An 18507-nucleotide genomic window follows, 5' to 3' on the forward strand; every position below is an offset into this window, starting at 1 on the left:
CAAGCAAGCCTAGGAAGCAATTTTTAAATACCTCTAGCCCTGGCCTGGTTGTTCAGTTGGTTGGAGCATCATCCCATACACCAAAAAAAAAAGTTACAGGTTTGATCCCTGGTCAGGGCGAGTACAAGAGGCAACCGGTCAATGTTTCTCTCTCACATCATATGTGTGTGTGTGTGTGTATGTGTGTCTTTTTCTCTCTCTCCCCCCACCTTTCTAAAATTAATAAATATATCCTTAGATGGGGATACAAAATATATATCATCTCAAATAGTTTTTTGAACCTTTTTTCTGAAATCTTTGGAGGCTTTCAAGTGCCTGCAAGATCAGGTTGGGCCCCTGCTCTGACATCAAAGCCTTCTGCAGTGTGTCCTCTATCGTGTCTCTGACTTTCCTATGTTACACTACCCCCTTGCACAGCCTGCTCCCCTATTGTTCCCACATGCTCATGTCCATCCCCTCTCCAGAATGCTCGTAGCCTCTTAAATCTAAGTCCTGCCTCTTATTCAAGATCAGGTTTTAGTTTATTGCTTATTTTTTCTCTTTATATGTGTTCTGTTTCCCATAAATCTCTTAGGGACATATATCTTGTCTTCACTGTTTTATCGCATCTATATTAAATGTCCATTATGCTGTGCATTACTCTGGATATTGGCGATAACACCAGTGAACAAAACAGAAATGAGCCCTGCTTTCTTAAAGTTTGTTTTTGAGAAAGAAGAGATAAGTTCAGGCCCCAGCTCTTAAGAGAGCTTGTTTGCTTGATGAGTTCTCAGGAAATGGTGCTGGTGGTAGTGACAGTTTTTTGCATCAGGGTGTGTGCATCAGAGATCACTAACTAGCAATTACCATTGATCACTTATACCGTGGCAGGGTCCTCAAACTTTTTAAACAGGGGGCCAGTTCACTGTCCCTCAGACCGTTGAAGGGCCGGACTATAGTTTAAAAAAAAATATGAACAAACTCCTATGCACACTGCACATATCTTATTTTGAAGTAAAAAAACAAAACGGGAACAAATACAATATTTGTATTTGCATGTGGCCCGCGGGCCATAGTTTGAGGACCCCTGGTGTAGAGTGTATGAGAGGCGGCAGAGCTCAGCTGCTAGCAGCCCAAGGTTTCCGGTTAGATTTGAATCCTGGTTCCTTCACTTAATTGACCATTATTTAGGGATACCTCTAAGCTTCTGTTTCGTTATCTGTAAGAGATTACCTACGTCTTGGAGTTGTTCTTAGGATTAAGTGAGATAATGTATTTTCCTGGCATATATGAAGTGTCCATGCATGCTGGTTGGTGTAGTTGTAATTTCTGCTGCTGCTGTTGTTCCCTATTAAAATAAGTCACATTTTTGTTAGTAAGATATTCGTAAGTGTGATTTGGCTCTAGCTAGCAAGGCTATGGAAATTCAAACACATTCTGATTTCCTGAACACTAATAACTGATGACTATTGAAGGCAAAGGCTTAGTTTCAAACAAAACAAAAGATTAGATTTGGACCTACTGACTTCCAGTCAAGTTGGCTCCATAAGTTCACACTTAATATTCTCCCTCTGCTTCAAATACATAGCAATGAGAGATAAAAGCTTAAAGAAGAAAACCAAAAGGACAGAACTGAGCTTCAAAACAAGGGAAACATCTCCTTTGACCCCAAAATGTACAGAAATAAAAGAATCAGTGAAGGAGGCTGCAGCAGCAAACTTTCTGAACTCTGCTTTGGACGTAGGCCGTGGCAGCCTGGAGTTCAGCTCCTGTGGCATATTGGGCCGGAAAGTGCCCTACCCAAGAGGAGAGACTAAAACCAGGCTCGTTAACTGAAAAGAAAACAGTGGTTTTCAACTGGAGATGATGTTAGCAATCTCTGGAGTCATTTTGGGTTTTCATAACAGGGCGGCTGGGGAGGGGGGGTTGCTATTGGCATCTAATGAGTAGAGTTTAGGACACTGCTAAACATCCTGTAAAGCACAGGACAGCTCCCCTCAAACAAAGAATTACCCATTCCAAACATGTCAACAGTACCAAGGGGAAAAAAACCCACACACAAAAAACACACAACACCTGAGCTAAAGAATGCTGTGGGCTCTCCCAATGGGAGACTGGTAAAGCTGGTGTGGACCTCTATACGAGACTGTGGGCCTACACAGTCAGGAAGATAATGGCATGCCCTTGTAACTGTCCATGTCTCAGAACTCACCTGGGCTTCTAAAAATCACTGAGGCAAAGGCACCAAAATACCATCATAAATCTGGTCTGGGGCCAGGGGGGCTGGGTGGAGGCAACTATAAAATCTTCAGATTGCACGAGATAAGTAGAGCAGCAAGGGGAAATGATTCCTATTCCAAATGAGCCTGCAAACCAAAATTCCAAAACACATGAATAATCTAATACTAAGAAAGGTTGCCAACAGAATCAACAACTAGAACATGAATTCCTTACAGATGAAATTAATATTTTTAAATGGTCGTACATGTTAGATTATGTATCTAATAGGAGTGTCTTGCGGGACATGACATTTGACCCTGATAGTATCAGTAGAGAGGCCTGAGTGACAGGTGGACAAGCAATACTTCAAAAAACAATAAGAGAATTTTCTAGAATTAAAGATGAGTCCTCAGCTAAAAAATACATTTCATGTACCAAAATAAATGCACCTCTGGACACATCATAGTGAAACTGCAGAACATGAAGCACAACGGGAAGTCTTAGTACACCTGAGAGAAAATTCACTTGAACTCCGTAGGAACACAGAATACCAGCATGCTTCTCTCCAGCAACAATAGGCAGCAGAAAACAAGAGCTAAAGCGTTCAAGTGACAACTTTAAAGTGTTCAAGTGACAACTTTCAGTCTAGAATTTTATGCATAGCTAAACTGTCATTCCAGAGAGACGGCAAAATAAAAACAATTTGAAATATTTAAAGTCCAAGAGGAACCATGGCCTTCAGTTGAAAGAATTGGCGAAGACTGTAGGATAAAAGGGAACACAAGTGCTGGATAACATGAAACAGTGAAGTACAACCATTTTATAGAATGTCAGTGAGTATTAGTGACTATAAAAATAATTGTTGGTCTGCTTTAAAAAAAAATAAAACACATTCAAGGACAAGAGTAGTCAGCGGATAGTGAAGGTATTATAGGTCTGTGTCAAGTTTAAGGGCAAGACAGAAACACTTTCTTAGGAAAACAAGAACTAAATAATTGTTATATTTAGCTCTGTAGCTTTCAAACCAATAGAGGGGGAGAGGAGGGAATGTAAAAATTTTATGAATCCAGTGGAAGGCAGGAGGGTGGGGGTGGAAGAATGATAATGGAAAACAAAAACTAAGATGATAAAAATAAATCCAAATATATGAGTAAGCACAATACATGTTTAACAGATTACACTCGTCTATTGAAAAATACATCATCAAACTGCGTTTTTTAAAATGTCCCATTATAGGCTGCTTAAAAGAGACATACCTAAAGTAGAATCTCACAGAATGGCAAAGGATTGGAAAAAGATAAACCATGCAATAATAATTAGAAGGAAAATTAGTATAGCAATAGATTAAAAATAGAATTAAGCCAACAGTATTAATAGAAATAAAGAAAAGCACTTGTATGCACTTATTATTGTAAATTCAAAATATATGAATTAGAAGCTGACAGAATTATAAGAAAAACTGGCAAAGTATCATTATAGTGGAAGATTTATTTAAATATATCAGAGTAATTAATTCAAAAACAAATTTCTGAGGACTTTTAATATTTGAAATGCAGAAGTAAGAGTTTGCTTTAATAAGTGGCTTTTAATCTTTTTTGACCACAACTTGTGATTTTAAAAATACATTTAACATGCAACCCAGTAAAAATATCTATATGTATATGAAGCAGAAAGTTCAAGGATTTCCTGGTTTTTTTTAAATGCTGATTGTGTCCCCTAAATTTTACTAGTACAATGCCCTTATGAGTCACAATTCAATCTGAAAAACATTAGTAGCTATTCATGGACTCCTGCAACCAGAAGGGAGAATATACTTTCTTTTCAGGTATATGTGGAGCATTAACAAAAATTCAGCACATACTATATATATCACAAATGAAGGCTCCACACACTTAAAAATTCAGTATCAAATATTTCACACTTTTTAACTACAATAAATGCATTTAAATTAGAAATAATTTTAAAATCTTTTTTTAAGGCTGTTTGGAAATTTTAAAAAATAGAGAACATAATACTCATGTTTAAGAGGTACTCATAATGAAAATCATAAAACATTGAGAACTGAACGGCTATGAAAGTACTACATAAATTTGTGGGATAGCCAAAACTACACTCAGAAGTAAACTTGTAAATTTAATGTGTTTATGAAAAAGACAAGAAGGATTGAAAATGAGTTAATCATTTAACTTGAGAAGTTAAATAAAAGGAACAACAGTAAATTAATCACAATGAAATAAAAATACAGACATTGCCAAGAACAGCCCGTGCATGGGAGTACATGAGAGAACAGTGCCTCATACAGTGTCTGGCACATAGTAGGTGTTCATTAAATACATGGTGAAGGAATGAATGAAATCAACATTACAATAGAGAGGATCACCTCTGGAAAGATTGATTAAAAAAAGAGAAAAGGCCCATATAAGTAATTTTAGGAATTAAAAGGAATATAATGACAAATATAGCCAATTACGTGAAGTGTAGTATATTTATAAAATGGAATCCTATGCATCACTACTCCATAAAAGTTGACTTCACTAAGTATTTCTTGAATTGGTTTTGGAACCACATCGAAATTAATAATATTCTAATTGTTATTGCTAAGGATTAGCATATTAGGTTCTATTTGTAGAATGTACAGGGTATCCCCAAAAAATGTATACTCACTTTGAATGATTATAAAGTCAGTCTTTATTAACAAACAGTTCATTTTCAAAATGTAAAAGGATCTACAGAAATGAATAACTTTTTTGGTCAATGCTTCTTCTCAAACATTCTGGTCTAGGCACTGTGATAACGTGAAGCAATGAAATTGCAAACATCAAATATCATTTTGTTCGGTATTTGTGTGCCCTCAATTTGTCAGCTGTTGCTGGTCTGTACCATAAACCTTATCTTTCATGTATTCCCCATAAGTAAAAGTCTGGTGGCACTTTAGAATAATTTTTTGTTGTTCAAAGCTTAGTCTGTCTTCACCCATTATTTTAAATCAGTTAAACCTGAAAAGGAGCCCAGCCAGTGTGGCTCAGTAGTTGAGCATCGACCTATGTACCAGGAGGTCACGGTTAGATTCCCGGTCAGGGCACATGCTCAGATGCAGGCTTAATCCCCATTAGGGGGTGTGCAGGAGGCAGCCATCAATGTTTCTCTCTCATTGATGTTTCTATCTCTCCCTCTCCCTTCCTCTCTGAAATTAATTTTAAAAAATATATTTATGGGGGAAGTAGTGTACACAGTTAAGTTGTTGTTTTTTTTTAAATCATCATTGTTGAAAGTATTAAAAACCTGAAAAGAAGTGAAAAGTGAGTTATCAGCTGTTAAACTGTGTATACATTTTTTGGGACACCCTATATATGTAATCCCTGGACTGATAGATAAAGGAGGAGGTACACATACGTCTGTGTGCACGTAGGTGTGTTGCAAGGAAAGCTGTAAAATACTTAATCCGTGAGGAAAGTCCGTGTTCTTTCTTTGGAATCCAGTTCTTTAACTGGTGCCTTGAGATTTCTTCTCTCCTTTGGGAATTGAAAGAGGTTGGTTGTCACGGGTATTTTATAAAAATGGGGTGGTTCTTTTCAGGACCTTCACAGATGCCACTATGTCTGTTTGCCACAGGCCTGGCGAGGTCAGCATGGCTAGCTCTGCGCTTCCTGTAAAACCTTGAGTCTTTTCCTTTTGTGGGTCCTTCCTTCTACAGAAAGGTCACCCTTGATGTGGTGGCATGAATCCAAGATAAACGTTCACTAAACCATTGAAACAGAAAGCTAGAACTCCTGTGTCAGAGACGTGGAAAGCCTTGAAAAGAACCCAGAGAGAAGCAATATAGCACCAAACCACAGTCACCCTTGTGAAGTAATGAACAAAACAGGTCTCAAAGAAAGGATATCACTTTCAGAAAAGTTTCCACTGATCAAAATAATGGGGGGAAGAAAGAACAGAGGAAACCACAAATAAAGGAGCTAAAGGTTCACCAAAAAGCCTGTCAGAAGCCTTACCAGCAAAAGGGATGATGGGGATTTTGTTCATTATAACCCACCTAAACCGGTGATGGTACGTCATGTAGGCCACTGTACGGTGTGGTCTGGTCTGGATGCCAGTGGAATTCCTAGCCAGCTATTTGATCAACTTGTATTCCCTAAGTAGAGACTTGCACTCAAAACAATCTTTCAAAATGATAGATGCAGGCACCGTTCGGCTTATAGAGAGATTATTTGTAATACTTTATTGAAGAAGGCCCAGAAGGCTGCTCCCCCTTCCTCGGAGGCGTAGTGCCCGTGCCAGGCTCGGGAGAATGGAAGAGCAAGAGGGGTAGATGGGAATGGAGCGAGAGAATTGGAGTCTGGGATAGGACGTGTACATTTAATACTCAAGGAAGCTCTTCAGGTGCTGGCTCTGAACATGTCCCAAGAAGAAGAGCTGTCACTGTTCATGGAATTCTTCTAATTCTTTGTTGCTACCATGCATGGCCACATTTCTTTCCTCAGTTTTTAAGTGGCTCCGCTAATCAGGAAGCCTGCCCTTCAGCAGCTTTTGACAATTCTAAACAAACAGTCCAGACCCTTCTCTGAGCCCATGACCACCGCTGAGATTGTACTGAGCCTCTAACGCTCGCCTTGGACTACATCTGACACTGTGTATCTGCTACGACTTGCACCTTCTCCAAGAAGAGCAATGGAGGAGCACTGACAGGACCAGACGGTCACACCTCATGCTCGCAGATAGGATTTGTATGATGTACAGTTAATGGCACCTTTCTCCCACCTTTTCAGTATTTCTCACTGTAAAACTCTGATGCTTTCACAACTCCGGTGGTTCCGAGTCCATCATTAGCCACCTCTTCTATTCCATACGAACTGTGATCAGAAAACAGCAGGTCACGGAGCTGCATCAAGCACACATTTAACTTTGCACATTCGGCTATTCAGAGAGAAAGAGAAAGTACAGTTTCAATAAAGTGGCTGATTCCATTTGATGTTGCACTCAGGAGAAGACAGGAGATGCGTTGTTCCTCCAATCAGTCTCATTTCCCATGAGCCTCTCAGAGGAAGAGCAGCCCTGTATATGTGTTATTCTCCTGTTCACACATGCATTTTACACAGCACGGCCCCTTGCTATGAGCCAAGTGCCTCATTTGGTGCACAGTTGAAAAAAAAAATAGTGATTCATTCTGATACTGGAAGGAAAAATGTGTGTTAAATTTATTAAAAGCTGGTTTCTGAATCTCAAATGAGACCTTTCTTCCTAAAGGATTTTTAGAATAATTTTGAGATTTCTGTCTTGTAGGCTGCCATTTAATTACCTTTTGATTTTAATAGCAAATTGCTGTTAACGTTCAGATCTGAATGTCTTGCAGTCATTCTTCTACAGTTTAGCACTAATAGTCCAAACTGAGTTGGAGTCAGTGAATCATCCAATTTAATATTTCTGTGTGTAGTAAACTTATAGGGAATACAAAGATTGTCGATATTCCTAAGTAAGAATTAGAAATTATGTTTATTTAGCCCTTAATATAATATCGGACACTGTGCTAAGATGTGTTTTTCATCCATCATCTCATTTAATCTGCAACAACCCTATGAGGTAGGCCCTTTTATCCTGATGTTAAAACACAGTAACTGACCTAGAGGCAACTTAGGAAGCGCATACACACCTTTTTGTGTATCTCCTAAAACACAGGTATTCCCAGGAGAGCAGCCAAGAACCGGTGCAGGAGCAGATTAGCAAGTGCAAATTCACTGCAGGCTCTAGACCAGCGGTTCTCAACCTGTGGGTTGAGACCCCTTTGGGGGTCGAAAGACCCTTTCACAGGGGTCGCCTAAGACCATAGGAAAACACACATATAATTACATATTGTTTTTGTGATTAATCACTATGCTTTAATTATGTTCAATTTGTAACAATGAAAATACATCCTGCATATCAGATATTTACATTACGATTCATAACAGTAGCATTACAGTTATGAAGTAGCAACGAAAATAATTTTATGGTTGGGCGTTCACCACAACATGAGGAACTGTATTAAAGGGTGGCGGCATTAGGAAGGTTGAGAACCACTGCTCTAGACAAAGTGTATTTCAGGTTCTCGTTTACAAGTGGGCTGTTCAGAAGTTGAAATGTATTTTCCTAAGGAAATGACATCATCACAACAAAAGCATATTTACCCATAATGTGCCTAGAGTAGTAAAAACAGACCCAAACCATTTTGTGTACCAATGTTTTCATGGAAAAGTTCACTCAGAATTTCCTCTTGGGTGGCTGTGGAAGTGGGACTTACGCTAGCGACAGTAGAGTCCCTAGAAATGTTCACATGAATCAGTGGTGACGCTAGGCCTGTGATGGGAGTTGACAGGGCAAAGGGTGGAGGGAGGTGGAACTGGGTACAGAGGGGGCATGGGGTCAGGAGACTGTGTGAGAAACAGGAGAAAGCTTGTGAGGGCGCAGGGTAGGATGGCCGTTCTAGAGGGCAGAGGGAGAAGATGAGAGAGTTTGGGGATCATGAACTCTCTAGGTCGAACCTCCGAATCTCCTGTGTGGCCTTTATTTCTTCTTCTGACCCCCAAATGTTGGCCGGCTTGCTTCCCTTTTATATATATATATATATTATTGATTTTTTTACATAGAGGAAGGGAGAGGGATAGAGAGTTAGAAACATCGATGAGAGAGAAACATCGATCCGCTGCCTCCTGCACACCTCCCACTGGGGATGTGCCCGCAACCAAGGTACATGCCCTTGACCGGAATCGAACCTGGGACCTTTCAGTCTGCAGGCCGACGCTCCATCCACTGAGCCAAACCGGTTAGGGCCTTGCTTCCCTTTTACAGCTGACACTCGGGTGTCCCTGTGAAACTGAGACCAGTCCCGGGCTTTTTTTTTTTACTCAGCTGCTGCTCACACAGGTGAATGACCCTAAAGGCTTTTAACTTCTCTAAAAGAAAGAGCTCATCTAGGCCCCGCAGAACATTTCCCTTTTCGCTTGGGCCTGGAAGAGCAAATACCAGCCTGTGGATGCTCTGGGTGGTTGTGGGGGGTCTATAAGGAGCTGAAATAAAACGCATAGGCATTCCCCATGCAGGTAAGCAGGGTGCAGCTTGTGGGAAAGGGAGGAGCCCTGCACTCGGTTCTCTCCTCTTGGGCTCTGTGGCATCCTCAAAAGGCAAGTGGGAAAGAGCGGGTGGGGACCAAACCACAGCTTAGTGGTGTGGGGGTGGGCGGGGGTGGAATATAAGGCAGAGTGATTCTTGCATCAAGATTGGGGTGTGTTCTCAAGGGACCTGTCTCCACCAGCAGTGTAGGGACCACCTGGGCACCTAAGCCTCTGCCAGACTCTCCAAGTGGTACTCATCCCACCTTCCTCTACCCACTAGCCAGCGTTTCCCTGACTTCCCTGGGAGCTGTAAAGAGCCCGCGTTCTCAGGCTGTATCTGAGCTCACTGCATCAGCAGCTCCAACCGAAGGCCCTGGACGCTGTATGATGGACAAGTTTGTCAAGCGCTGCTTGACTTTCCCTTTACCTTGCTGGTCTCTAAAGGCTCCTAGGACATCCTAAGCCCCTCTCTGCCCCGGGATCATGCTTCTCATAACTTCATGACTCTGCTGAAATATGACTTCCTCAACATTGCCAGGTTTCCCTTCTGCAGCGGTGGGGCGAGGCAGCAAAACGATCATCCCTGACCACTCTCTTTGCCATCTGAATCGGTTCCCCATTTCATTATCTTTAGCATCTTGTACTCTTTTCCTTAACATTTATCACAGTTTATAACTTACGTGTTCACATGGTGTCTACCTACAGCAAAACAATCATCCCTGACCACTCCCTTTGCCATCTGAATTGGTTCCCCATTTCATTATCTTTAGCACCTTGTACTCTTTTCCTTAACATTTATCACACAGTTTATAACTTACGTGTTCACATGGTGTCTACCTCCTCACTGGTACCGAGCACAGGGAATGCCTAATATGTTGTGTGTGAATGAATGGATGGAAAAGCAGTGCTGGGAGGGGGGCACTAAGGGTGGGATTGGATTCTGCTGAACAAAGAAAGAACCGAGCCTATGGAAACTTTAATCTCCCATCTAAACTTTTTACACATCAACTAAAATCAAGGTAGATGGATCCAACAAGTAAGTGTATTTATGGGACATTGGGTCAGATTATTTCAAAAAAAATTTATTAAATACTTAAGGTGTCCAAAATGCACTATGGGTACAATTTTGTATAAGACTGAGACAATCTCTGTATGGAATTTACAAATAATCTAGCAAGGATAACAGATATTACGCAACCAGTTATACAATTTCATAATTATAATTTTTGTAAACACCTCCCCCCCTTCCCCCCCAAAAAAAGGACTGCAGGGAGACCTGAAATGGTCTGTAGGGCATTGAGCTGGTCATAGACTTTCTCAGACATGGCTGGGGAACCCAATATACTCTATCCCAGTGGTTTTCAACCTTCTGGCCCTTTAAATACAGTTCCTCATGTTGTGACCCCCAGCCATAAAATTATTTTCGTTGCTAATTCATAACTGTAATTTTGCTACTGTTATGAATCATACTGTAAATATCTGATATGCAGGATGGTCTTAGGCGACCCTTGTGAAAGGGTCGTTCGACCGCCAAAGGGGTCATGACCCACAGGTTGAGAACCGCTGCTCTATCCCATCTCTTGTTAAAGTTGGCATGAGGGGAGGTGCCTCTGTATAATGGCTTCTCAACCTCAACACCATTGGCATCTTGGGCTAGATAATGCTTTGTCTGAGGGCGCTCTCCAGTGCCCTTAGGAGATGTCTAGTACCGTTCCTGGCCTCTGCCCATTAGATGCCAATAGGCCCCACAGTTGTGACAGCCACAAATGTTTCAGCATTGCCAGATGTCCCTTATGCAGCGGTGGGGTGCAACAGCAAAATCTGTCCCCCCTCGCTCCTCCAGTTGAGAACCACTGCTCTAATGAAACTTGCTTTTTTTTTTAATGTCTTTTTGTTTCTTTATGATTTATTCAAGTTAGTACCAGGAATTTAATTTGTCCACTCAATAAAGAGATGCTTATTGATTGCTTATTAGCTGCCAGACACTGTTCTAAGCACTGGAGACACAGCAGCAATGAAAGCCTGTGCTTTCTTGAAGTTGCATTCCGTGGAGAGAGATGGACAATCACTTTAAAATATGTAATATTTCAGAAGGAGAGGATAGGTTGGGCATAGAAGCCCTCTCTGGTAAGAGGACATTTCAACAAGGTCTTGAAATAAAGCAAGAGAATGAGCCACATGAGAGGGAGCACCAAGAGCAAGAAGCAAGCCATTGGAGGGCCTGTACTTGACCTTGCTTTTCTGTCTACACGTCTAACCAACTGCTTGTGTTTCAGAGGGTCCACCACGGAAGGGCAGCCGAACGGAGTCCAGAGCAGCCTTAACTCTGCTGCAGTCGTACCCATCGCCAACTCCTCAGGTTAGTTGGCTCAGCAGGGAGGATACTGGGATCAGCACCCTCCCTCTTCTGCCTTTGGAGAGAGCTCCCGTGGGCTTTCAGGCTTTCCATGCACTGGCAAATGGCATTTTTGATACATTCCTCTTTAAAATGATATTGACACTTTGGGATTGAATGGTTTTTTGGATAGTTGGGATAGTTGAAATTTCCCAGTTCGGTAGGATCCTATCAGATTTGCTGTATTTAGTAAAAAAAAAAAAAATGCCTGTATTTGACTGTTTTCACTGTTACCTAGTATTTCCACGTGTGGTATCTCTCATAGTCGTCACGACAGCCCTGTGAGTTAGGTCTTCCTGCTCCCCTGCCCCAGAGGAGGAAACTGAGGCTCAGAAAGTTGAGGGGCCGGGAGCAGATCGTGCTCGGATGCAGAGCGAGAGCTCTGGGCTTTGATCTGAGGCCTGTCACGCTGATGTCATGGTCTCTTGCCAGGTAGGTGCTGAGGGCCCAAAGCCTCTCAGTGTGGGAACCTACATAGGAGTTAGGCGACCTTGGTCCACAGAGAGTTTTCTGTGAGTAATAATTCATAAAAGAGCACTTACAAGTAACTAGGAAAGTGGAAGAAAAACCACTTGACTTCAATTCACATATTTCTTATTGGTCACCTCCTGTGGGAAAAGTAACATTCTGGGCGCTGAGGTACATACATGGGCACTGAGTCCCTGCTGTGGGGGACCCCACAGACTCAGGGCGAGAGAACAGTCAGCATGGAGCATGCTCAGGGCCATACAAGCCAGGGACGGGGACGAGTGGAATCATACAGACAGCACTGGCTGAGCATTTGCTGTGTGCCAGGCACAGTTCTGATCACTTTGTATGTAAAACTCATTTGTTCACAGACAGGCATGTAATAGAGGAACTGTGCTCCCCATTTTTCAGCTGAAGAAATAATGGCACAGGCAGATGATGAAACGTGCCTAAAGGTTCACAGCTAGTAAATGGTGGGGCTGTATTTAAACCCAAGCAACCTGGCCCAAGCTCTTAGAGAGAGGGCTTCTGAGAGGAAGAAACATCCAAAGCTGAGGTTTGAATATGAATAGGTCAGCCAGGAGAGGGGAGGCGTGGGGTGGAAGGAGGTCTAGGAAGAGGGCAAAGCTGTGTTCTGGAAGCCATCATGTGGCTGGGACTGGGGCATGAGCAGGGAGTGGCAAGAGAAAAGGCAGGTGGCAGGGGCAGTTTATGAGCCGTGCAGGGAGCTTGGTCTTAAGAGCAGTCGGGAGCCATCAAGGAATGTGTGTGTGTGCGGGGAGGGGGGGCGGGGGTTTGACATAACGCACCTTAAAATGATTACAAGATCTCTGAGAAGCCAGGTTTCTTTGACTGTATCATGGGGATAATGACATATATCCCATAGAGTTACTACGAGGATTAAATGAGGCGATATATAAAGATTCTGAAACTACACCCAGGTAAGGTAATAATATAAAAGTATAAAGATTTTATTCTGCACTTAAAATCTTAGAACCTGAATTCAAGAAATAGCTGATGTGCATCAACTTGCCCTACCCTCGGGGGGAAAAAAGAATTATTAGAACATGGTAATTATTTTTAAGAAAATAAAATTTCTGCCTGGAACTGTTAGGGACTGAGAGTGTGTGGCTCAGAGAATCATGGTCTAGTTGGAAGGGCACTCGTTAGTACAGCGGTTAGAGCCCCTGCAGCTCTTCAAATCTGAAACTAGAGAGGTTCACAAAGCCTAGGAGATCCAAGAACCTGGCCTATTTCATCTGCAAGTCTAATTGATAAGTTAAGTACTGAACTGAACTCTTGGCATGCACTCAGCCTGAGGAAGGTGGAAATTTGAGGGGCCAGGTGGGTCAAACTTTCAGCATCTTGATCATGAGTTAATATTTACTGACTGTTGAAGTTACTTGGAAGATTTTGTAGCCTTCATACTGAATTTGATATCAGCATAAAACCACAGAGCAAAGAGAACTTACACTTCTCCCTGGATTCTAATAGCTACCTTTCTCCCCCTTCTACGTCAGATAAGCATATATTCTGCTCACCTTGTTTAGGTAGCCTATTTACTGCTCTTGTCACCAGATGACTCTTGGCCCCTACAGTCCCTTGAACTTGTTTCTGTTCTATGGCTTTTCTGATGGTCCTGGTCCTTCAGAAAACACAGGTGTACCTGATGTAATAGGTTCAGACATTTCCATACTTCCCAATAAACATTTTACCTTAGTATAACAGTAGTAACTAATCCTATTAGAGTTATTTATACAGCTAGTAAATAACTACCTGGCACTTCATTGTTTCAACTAAAATCATGTTTTTCTATATCGTGTAGATTTAAAAGGGGTTTCAGAAGGGTGACCTATAAAAAGGTTAAGTTGCTATTAGAAACATTTTTCTTTAAACCTACAAGAAGGGAGAACAAGCCCCATAATAAGTCAAAAAATTTACACATCTCTCTCATAGTTGGGAAGTCTGTGCCTACCCAGGAATCACTAAACTGGCTCTTAAGGTTTATACCCCTATCTGATCCAGTTAACTCAGTTGGTTAACATGGTTATTAATGAGTCCCTGAATATAGCAAAAGTCTATTCCCTGGTCCCTTAACCCTTCTCCAAGTCTAGCCAACCAGGCCATAAAGCTGAGTGGCTTTGTTCTCAGGCAGTCTGAATGAGATAGTCGTTCATCTCAGAGTGCTGTTGAAAAAAACTCAGAGTCCTTTTGTACAGATGGTGGCACAGTGACATTTTTATTATGAACATTAAATGAGGTAGTGAATGTGAAAGCTCCTAGCGGAGTGCCTGGAATGTCCCATGAATGTTTTCCCTTAACTTCCTTACCTTAGGCCATGTATTCTGTATATTCAGGCCATGGAAGGGAAGGTATAGAGTCAGCAAATTTGGAAATTTGAGAAGGAAGCTGTAGTGAAGGCCTTTGGCTCAAAGCCAAAGCCAATGCCTTCCTTTTTTATGACCACGGTGTTCTTGAGTTCTGAAGTGGCGATGGTGAACTAAAATAGCAGAGCGGCAGATTAGATAACTCACATTTCTCTCATGCTGACTCGATAATGTCAGCTACCATTATTGTAGGGGTCTGAAGCCATACCAGCTGCCTCAGTGCTGCCCCTCAGTTTCTGCCTGCGCCTGTCCTGTCCTGCAGTCAATCTCTACCCGCCCCACTTCCCCTTCTCCCCCTCCTTCCCCTCCTCCTCCCCCTCCTCCTCTTCCTTTTCCTCCTCCTCTTCTTTCTTCTTCTGGTTTTTGTTTTAAGCTCTTAATGGTCTGTAGTTGATAGAAGAAACCTTACCACCTTTTGAAAACCAATGGTGGGTTCTATTTACAAGAAGCGAGAAGCAGTGTTCTTGTTAAATGTTTGTTATTTCGGGTCCTGGTAAAATGCCCTTGAACTTCATGCTCTTTGCATGAGGATGCGGCATCAGCGCATCAGTGTGGTTCTGCCTGCCCACCTCACTGTCTCTCTGTGAGACAAGATAAAAAAAAAACTGATTTTACTATGAAGTGAACCCAGTGGAGCTGAAACCCTAAAGATCTAGAAATCGCTTTAACTTCCAAGTGAAATTACTTGCCTAGCAGCTCTCAGTGGAATGAGCTATTTTCACCATCAGATTCTTATTTTTGTCACCATGCATTCTATAGTTGTTGAATATCCTGGGTGGATCTCTGGAGTATAATAGATTAAAAATAAAAATAAATAAAGCTCTTGAGATGCTTGCCTTAGTGCAGTGGTTCTCAACCTTCTGGCCCTTTAAATACAGTTCCTCAGGTTGTGGTGACCCCCAACCATAAAATTATTTTCGTTGCTACTTCATAACTGTAATGTTGCTACTGTTATGAATCATAATGTAAATATCTGACATGCAGGATGGTCTTAGGCGACCCCTGTGAAAGGGTCGTTCGACCACCAAAGGGGTCGCGACCCACAGGTTGAGAACCGCTGCCTTAGTGTGTTGCGCCCTTTATTGCTCCCCAGAAGTTCTTCTTTCCCCAGAGCCATAGGGATAAGAATGTGGGTTGGTTACCCACTGTTATGCTGTTGGAAAGCAAGAAAGTGAGCATGGATTTGGTGTTTGGTAGGAAGTGGGATGGCAGCATCTGGGAGAACGTTGATGCCCTAAATCCTAGTTTTAGATTTTACCTCTTGTCCTTTCAGCCAAGATCAAGTAAAGTGTTAAATAGGGATTTTTTTACATTTTTCAGGATCTTTGGAAGCTCCCCAGGTTATTTTCGCCAGATCCAAACCCTTGCCCACACAATCTGGAGCCCCTGCTACAATTATAGGACAGAGAAAATCAAAGTCGGTGAAGTCAGGGCCAATTTAAGGTAACAGTAAGAGCATATTTTTTTATTCTAACTTGCTGATTTTATGCTGCAGCAAGAGACTCGGTAGCTATCAAAAGAAGTTATAGTTTCTCAAAATGACAAGGAAATTGGGATTTTATAAAACCAAAGCTCAGAAGGACTCTAAATAAACTGTGGGGTCAAAGTTAAGCTACAACTATCTTGCTTCTGTAATGGCCCCCCAGTAGGTGGCGCTGTGGCAGTAATAAATTCCTTGTTATTACAGAGGCTTTTGTTTAAAAATATGGGGGCAGCAAGGCCAATCAAAGAAAGACACTAAAGCCATAATTGAATTACAAGTAAAATGTAACAGAATAAACTGAAAAACGTAATATTTGTAGATCAAATTGCAGTGGCATGATTATTTATTAGTGAAGGCTTCTAGACTAGAGTTGGGTTAATTGTGAACTAGACTTGCAGATAATGGGAGACCAAAAAAGGGACCAATTAAAATTTAAAAAAAACAAAACAATTTTTAAATTTGTGGTGAGGTCATTTAAATTAATGATGCTTTATTTTGAGTTAAGATAAGCATATGCCATAATTGGCAGCAAAACAAACCATAAACCCCATCCTACCACCCATCCAGAATGAGCTTCTACACTGAAGGACTGGCCTGACTTGGTCTTGTGAGGCTGTGTCCACACTTCGCCAGCGCTGCACTCAATGTTTTGTTCACAGCGGTGGCCTTCCAAACTTTTCAGAAAATTCTATGACACCACAAGGTTTTGATGATTGCTTTCCTCTTTGCTCTACCCTACACTCTAAAGCATTAATGGCACACCTGCTATGAGCTTAATACTCTTCTTACCTCTAGGGGAATATTTATAAACTTATTTGAGAAGCATTATTCATCCAAATACCCCAGGAGAGCAAAAGAGGGAGGAAAAGTATTTACCCACCACAGGATTCATTTACGTTGGATCAGAAAGCTTCAGATGTCTTTCCCCAGCCCATCCAAACTCTTTCCAAAAACGAAGGAGGGGAGAGAAGGGAACACCAAATCCACGGCTTGGTCACCTACCAAAATGTACCAGAGAAACTGAAAACAGCCAGCGTTCTATCAGTAATACTCAGCCAACGGTGCTTTAATTCTGATACTAAGCAGTCCGTTCAATGATGAACAACTAAGAAAATATAGAAAACTGAAGCGAGAAGGTCAGTATTTCCTTCAGGAGACTGGCAGCCAAAAGAATGAATGTGACATCAAGCTCCAAACCAAACCGATGGCCTGCCAAGAAGTACTCATGTCCATCCATTTCCAGGACTGGGAGACTTGGACCTGCCACAGTTATAATATCACTTTCCTTGAGCCTATTTCATTAGTATCCTTTACAGTCCACCCAGAACATTACATGGCAAAATAGCATCATCTTCAAAGAAGCCTTGGGAAAGAGCCTACCCTTCAACACTTAAATTGCTGCTGCAAACAGCCCCATGCAGCCTGAGCTATGCACATAAGTAGGGATGGGTGATGCTGGGCTTTGTGATTAGCTGAAGGGGTGAGAGCACATGATAAGTGCATGGACTCAGAAGACAGAGTGGGTCAGAGGCCCTCAGAAGTCCAGCCTCCCACGCACAGCGTAATGCAGGGAGAGGCAGTGGGCTGCCTCTCTGGGCAGGGAGATGCCGTAGTTTACATACAGAGTGAGGAGGCAGGCCCCACAGTCCACAGCCCATCACCGGAGTGCCTGCTTTCTTCCTGTGTAAATGCATCGTAGACTGAATCACTGCCTGGGCAGAGGCCCCTTCAACCACGGTTACAAATGAAAGTCATCACCAGCTGTAACCAGTCCTAAACCTCTTTCTGTGTGGGTTTAAGGGAGGCCGGCAGGTTAGCTTAGAGCAGCGGTTCTCAACCTGTGGGTCGCGACCCCTTTGGGGGCCGAATGACCCTTTCACAGGGGTCGCCTAAGACCATTGGAAAACACATATATAATTACATATTGTTTTTGTGATTAATCACTATGCTTTAATTATGTTCAATTTGTAACAATGAAAATACATCCTGCATATCAGATATTTACATTACGATTCATAACAGTAGCAAAATTACAGTTATGAAGTAGCAACAAAAATAATTTTATGGTTGGGGGTCACCACAACATGAGGAACTGTATTAAAGGGTTGCGGCATTAGGAAGGTTGAGAACCACTGGCTTAGAGGATTCAAGTGTGTTTGCAGCTTGGTCTGCAAAGCTGAGAAAACATTTGCCCCTATCAAAGAATAGAGGGAGCTGTGCTGAAGAATATTAGGGACTAAAGACCCCTACTTAGCTGCCCCTGGCAAGTGTCAGTATTTTAATACGTACATTGTCTGTGTCTTCTTAGATTCTGTATTGTCTATTCGGCATCTGTATATCACAGGGCCAATTATATTTTCCATGTTCTTGATGCTTTGGCATGGGGGAAGGGGGGCCTTACAGACCCAGGGAGACTACCCCTCCCAGGCCTAGCTAATTCCTAAAGACAATAACAGCTTGCCCAGGAGCAGGCCTTTCATATGCAAACGA

At 42.0% G+C, this 18507-nt stretch overlaps 1 protein-coding gene across 1 annotated transcript in view; it reads left to right on the plus strand.

Annotated features, from left to right (window-relative positions):
• The window catches only part of TTLL5 (tubulin tyrosine ligase-like family member 5), a 235864-nt gene extending 219522 nt beyond the window's left edge, over positions 1-16342 (plus strand). Inside the window, exons 34-35 of the mRNA XM_014531193.1 lie at positions 11561-11643; positions 15855-16342. Of these exons, the coding sequence (XP_014386679.1) occupies positions 11561-11643; positions 15855-15976 (205 nt within the window). The 3' untranslated portion in view covers positions 15977-16342. The remainder of the gene's footprint in view (positions 1-11560; positions 11644-15854) is intronic.
• The last annotated feature ends 2165 nt before the right edge of the window (positions 16343-18507 follow it).

This window comes from Myotis brandtii, unplaced genomic scaffold (genome assembly GCF_000412655.1).
Source record: "Myotis brandtii unplaced genomic scaffold, ASM41265v1 scaffold793, whole genome shotgun sequence".
Lineage (NCBI taxonomy): Eukaryota > Metazoa > Chordata > Mammalia > Chiroptera > Vespertilionidae > Myotis > Myotis brandtii.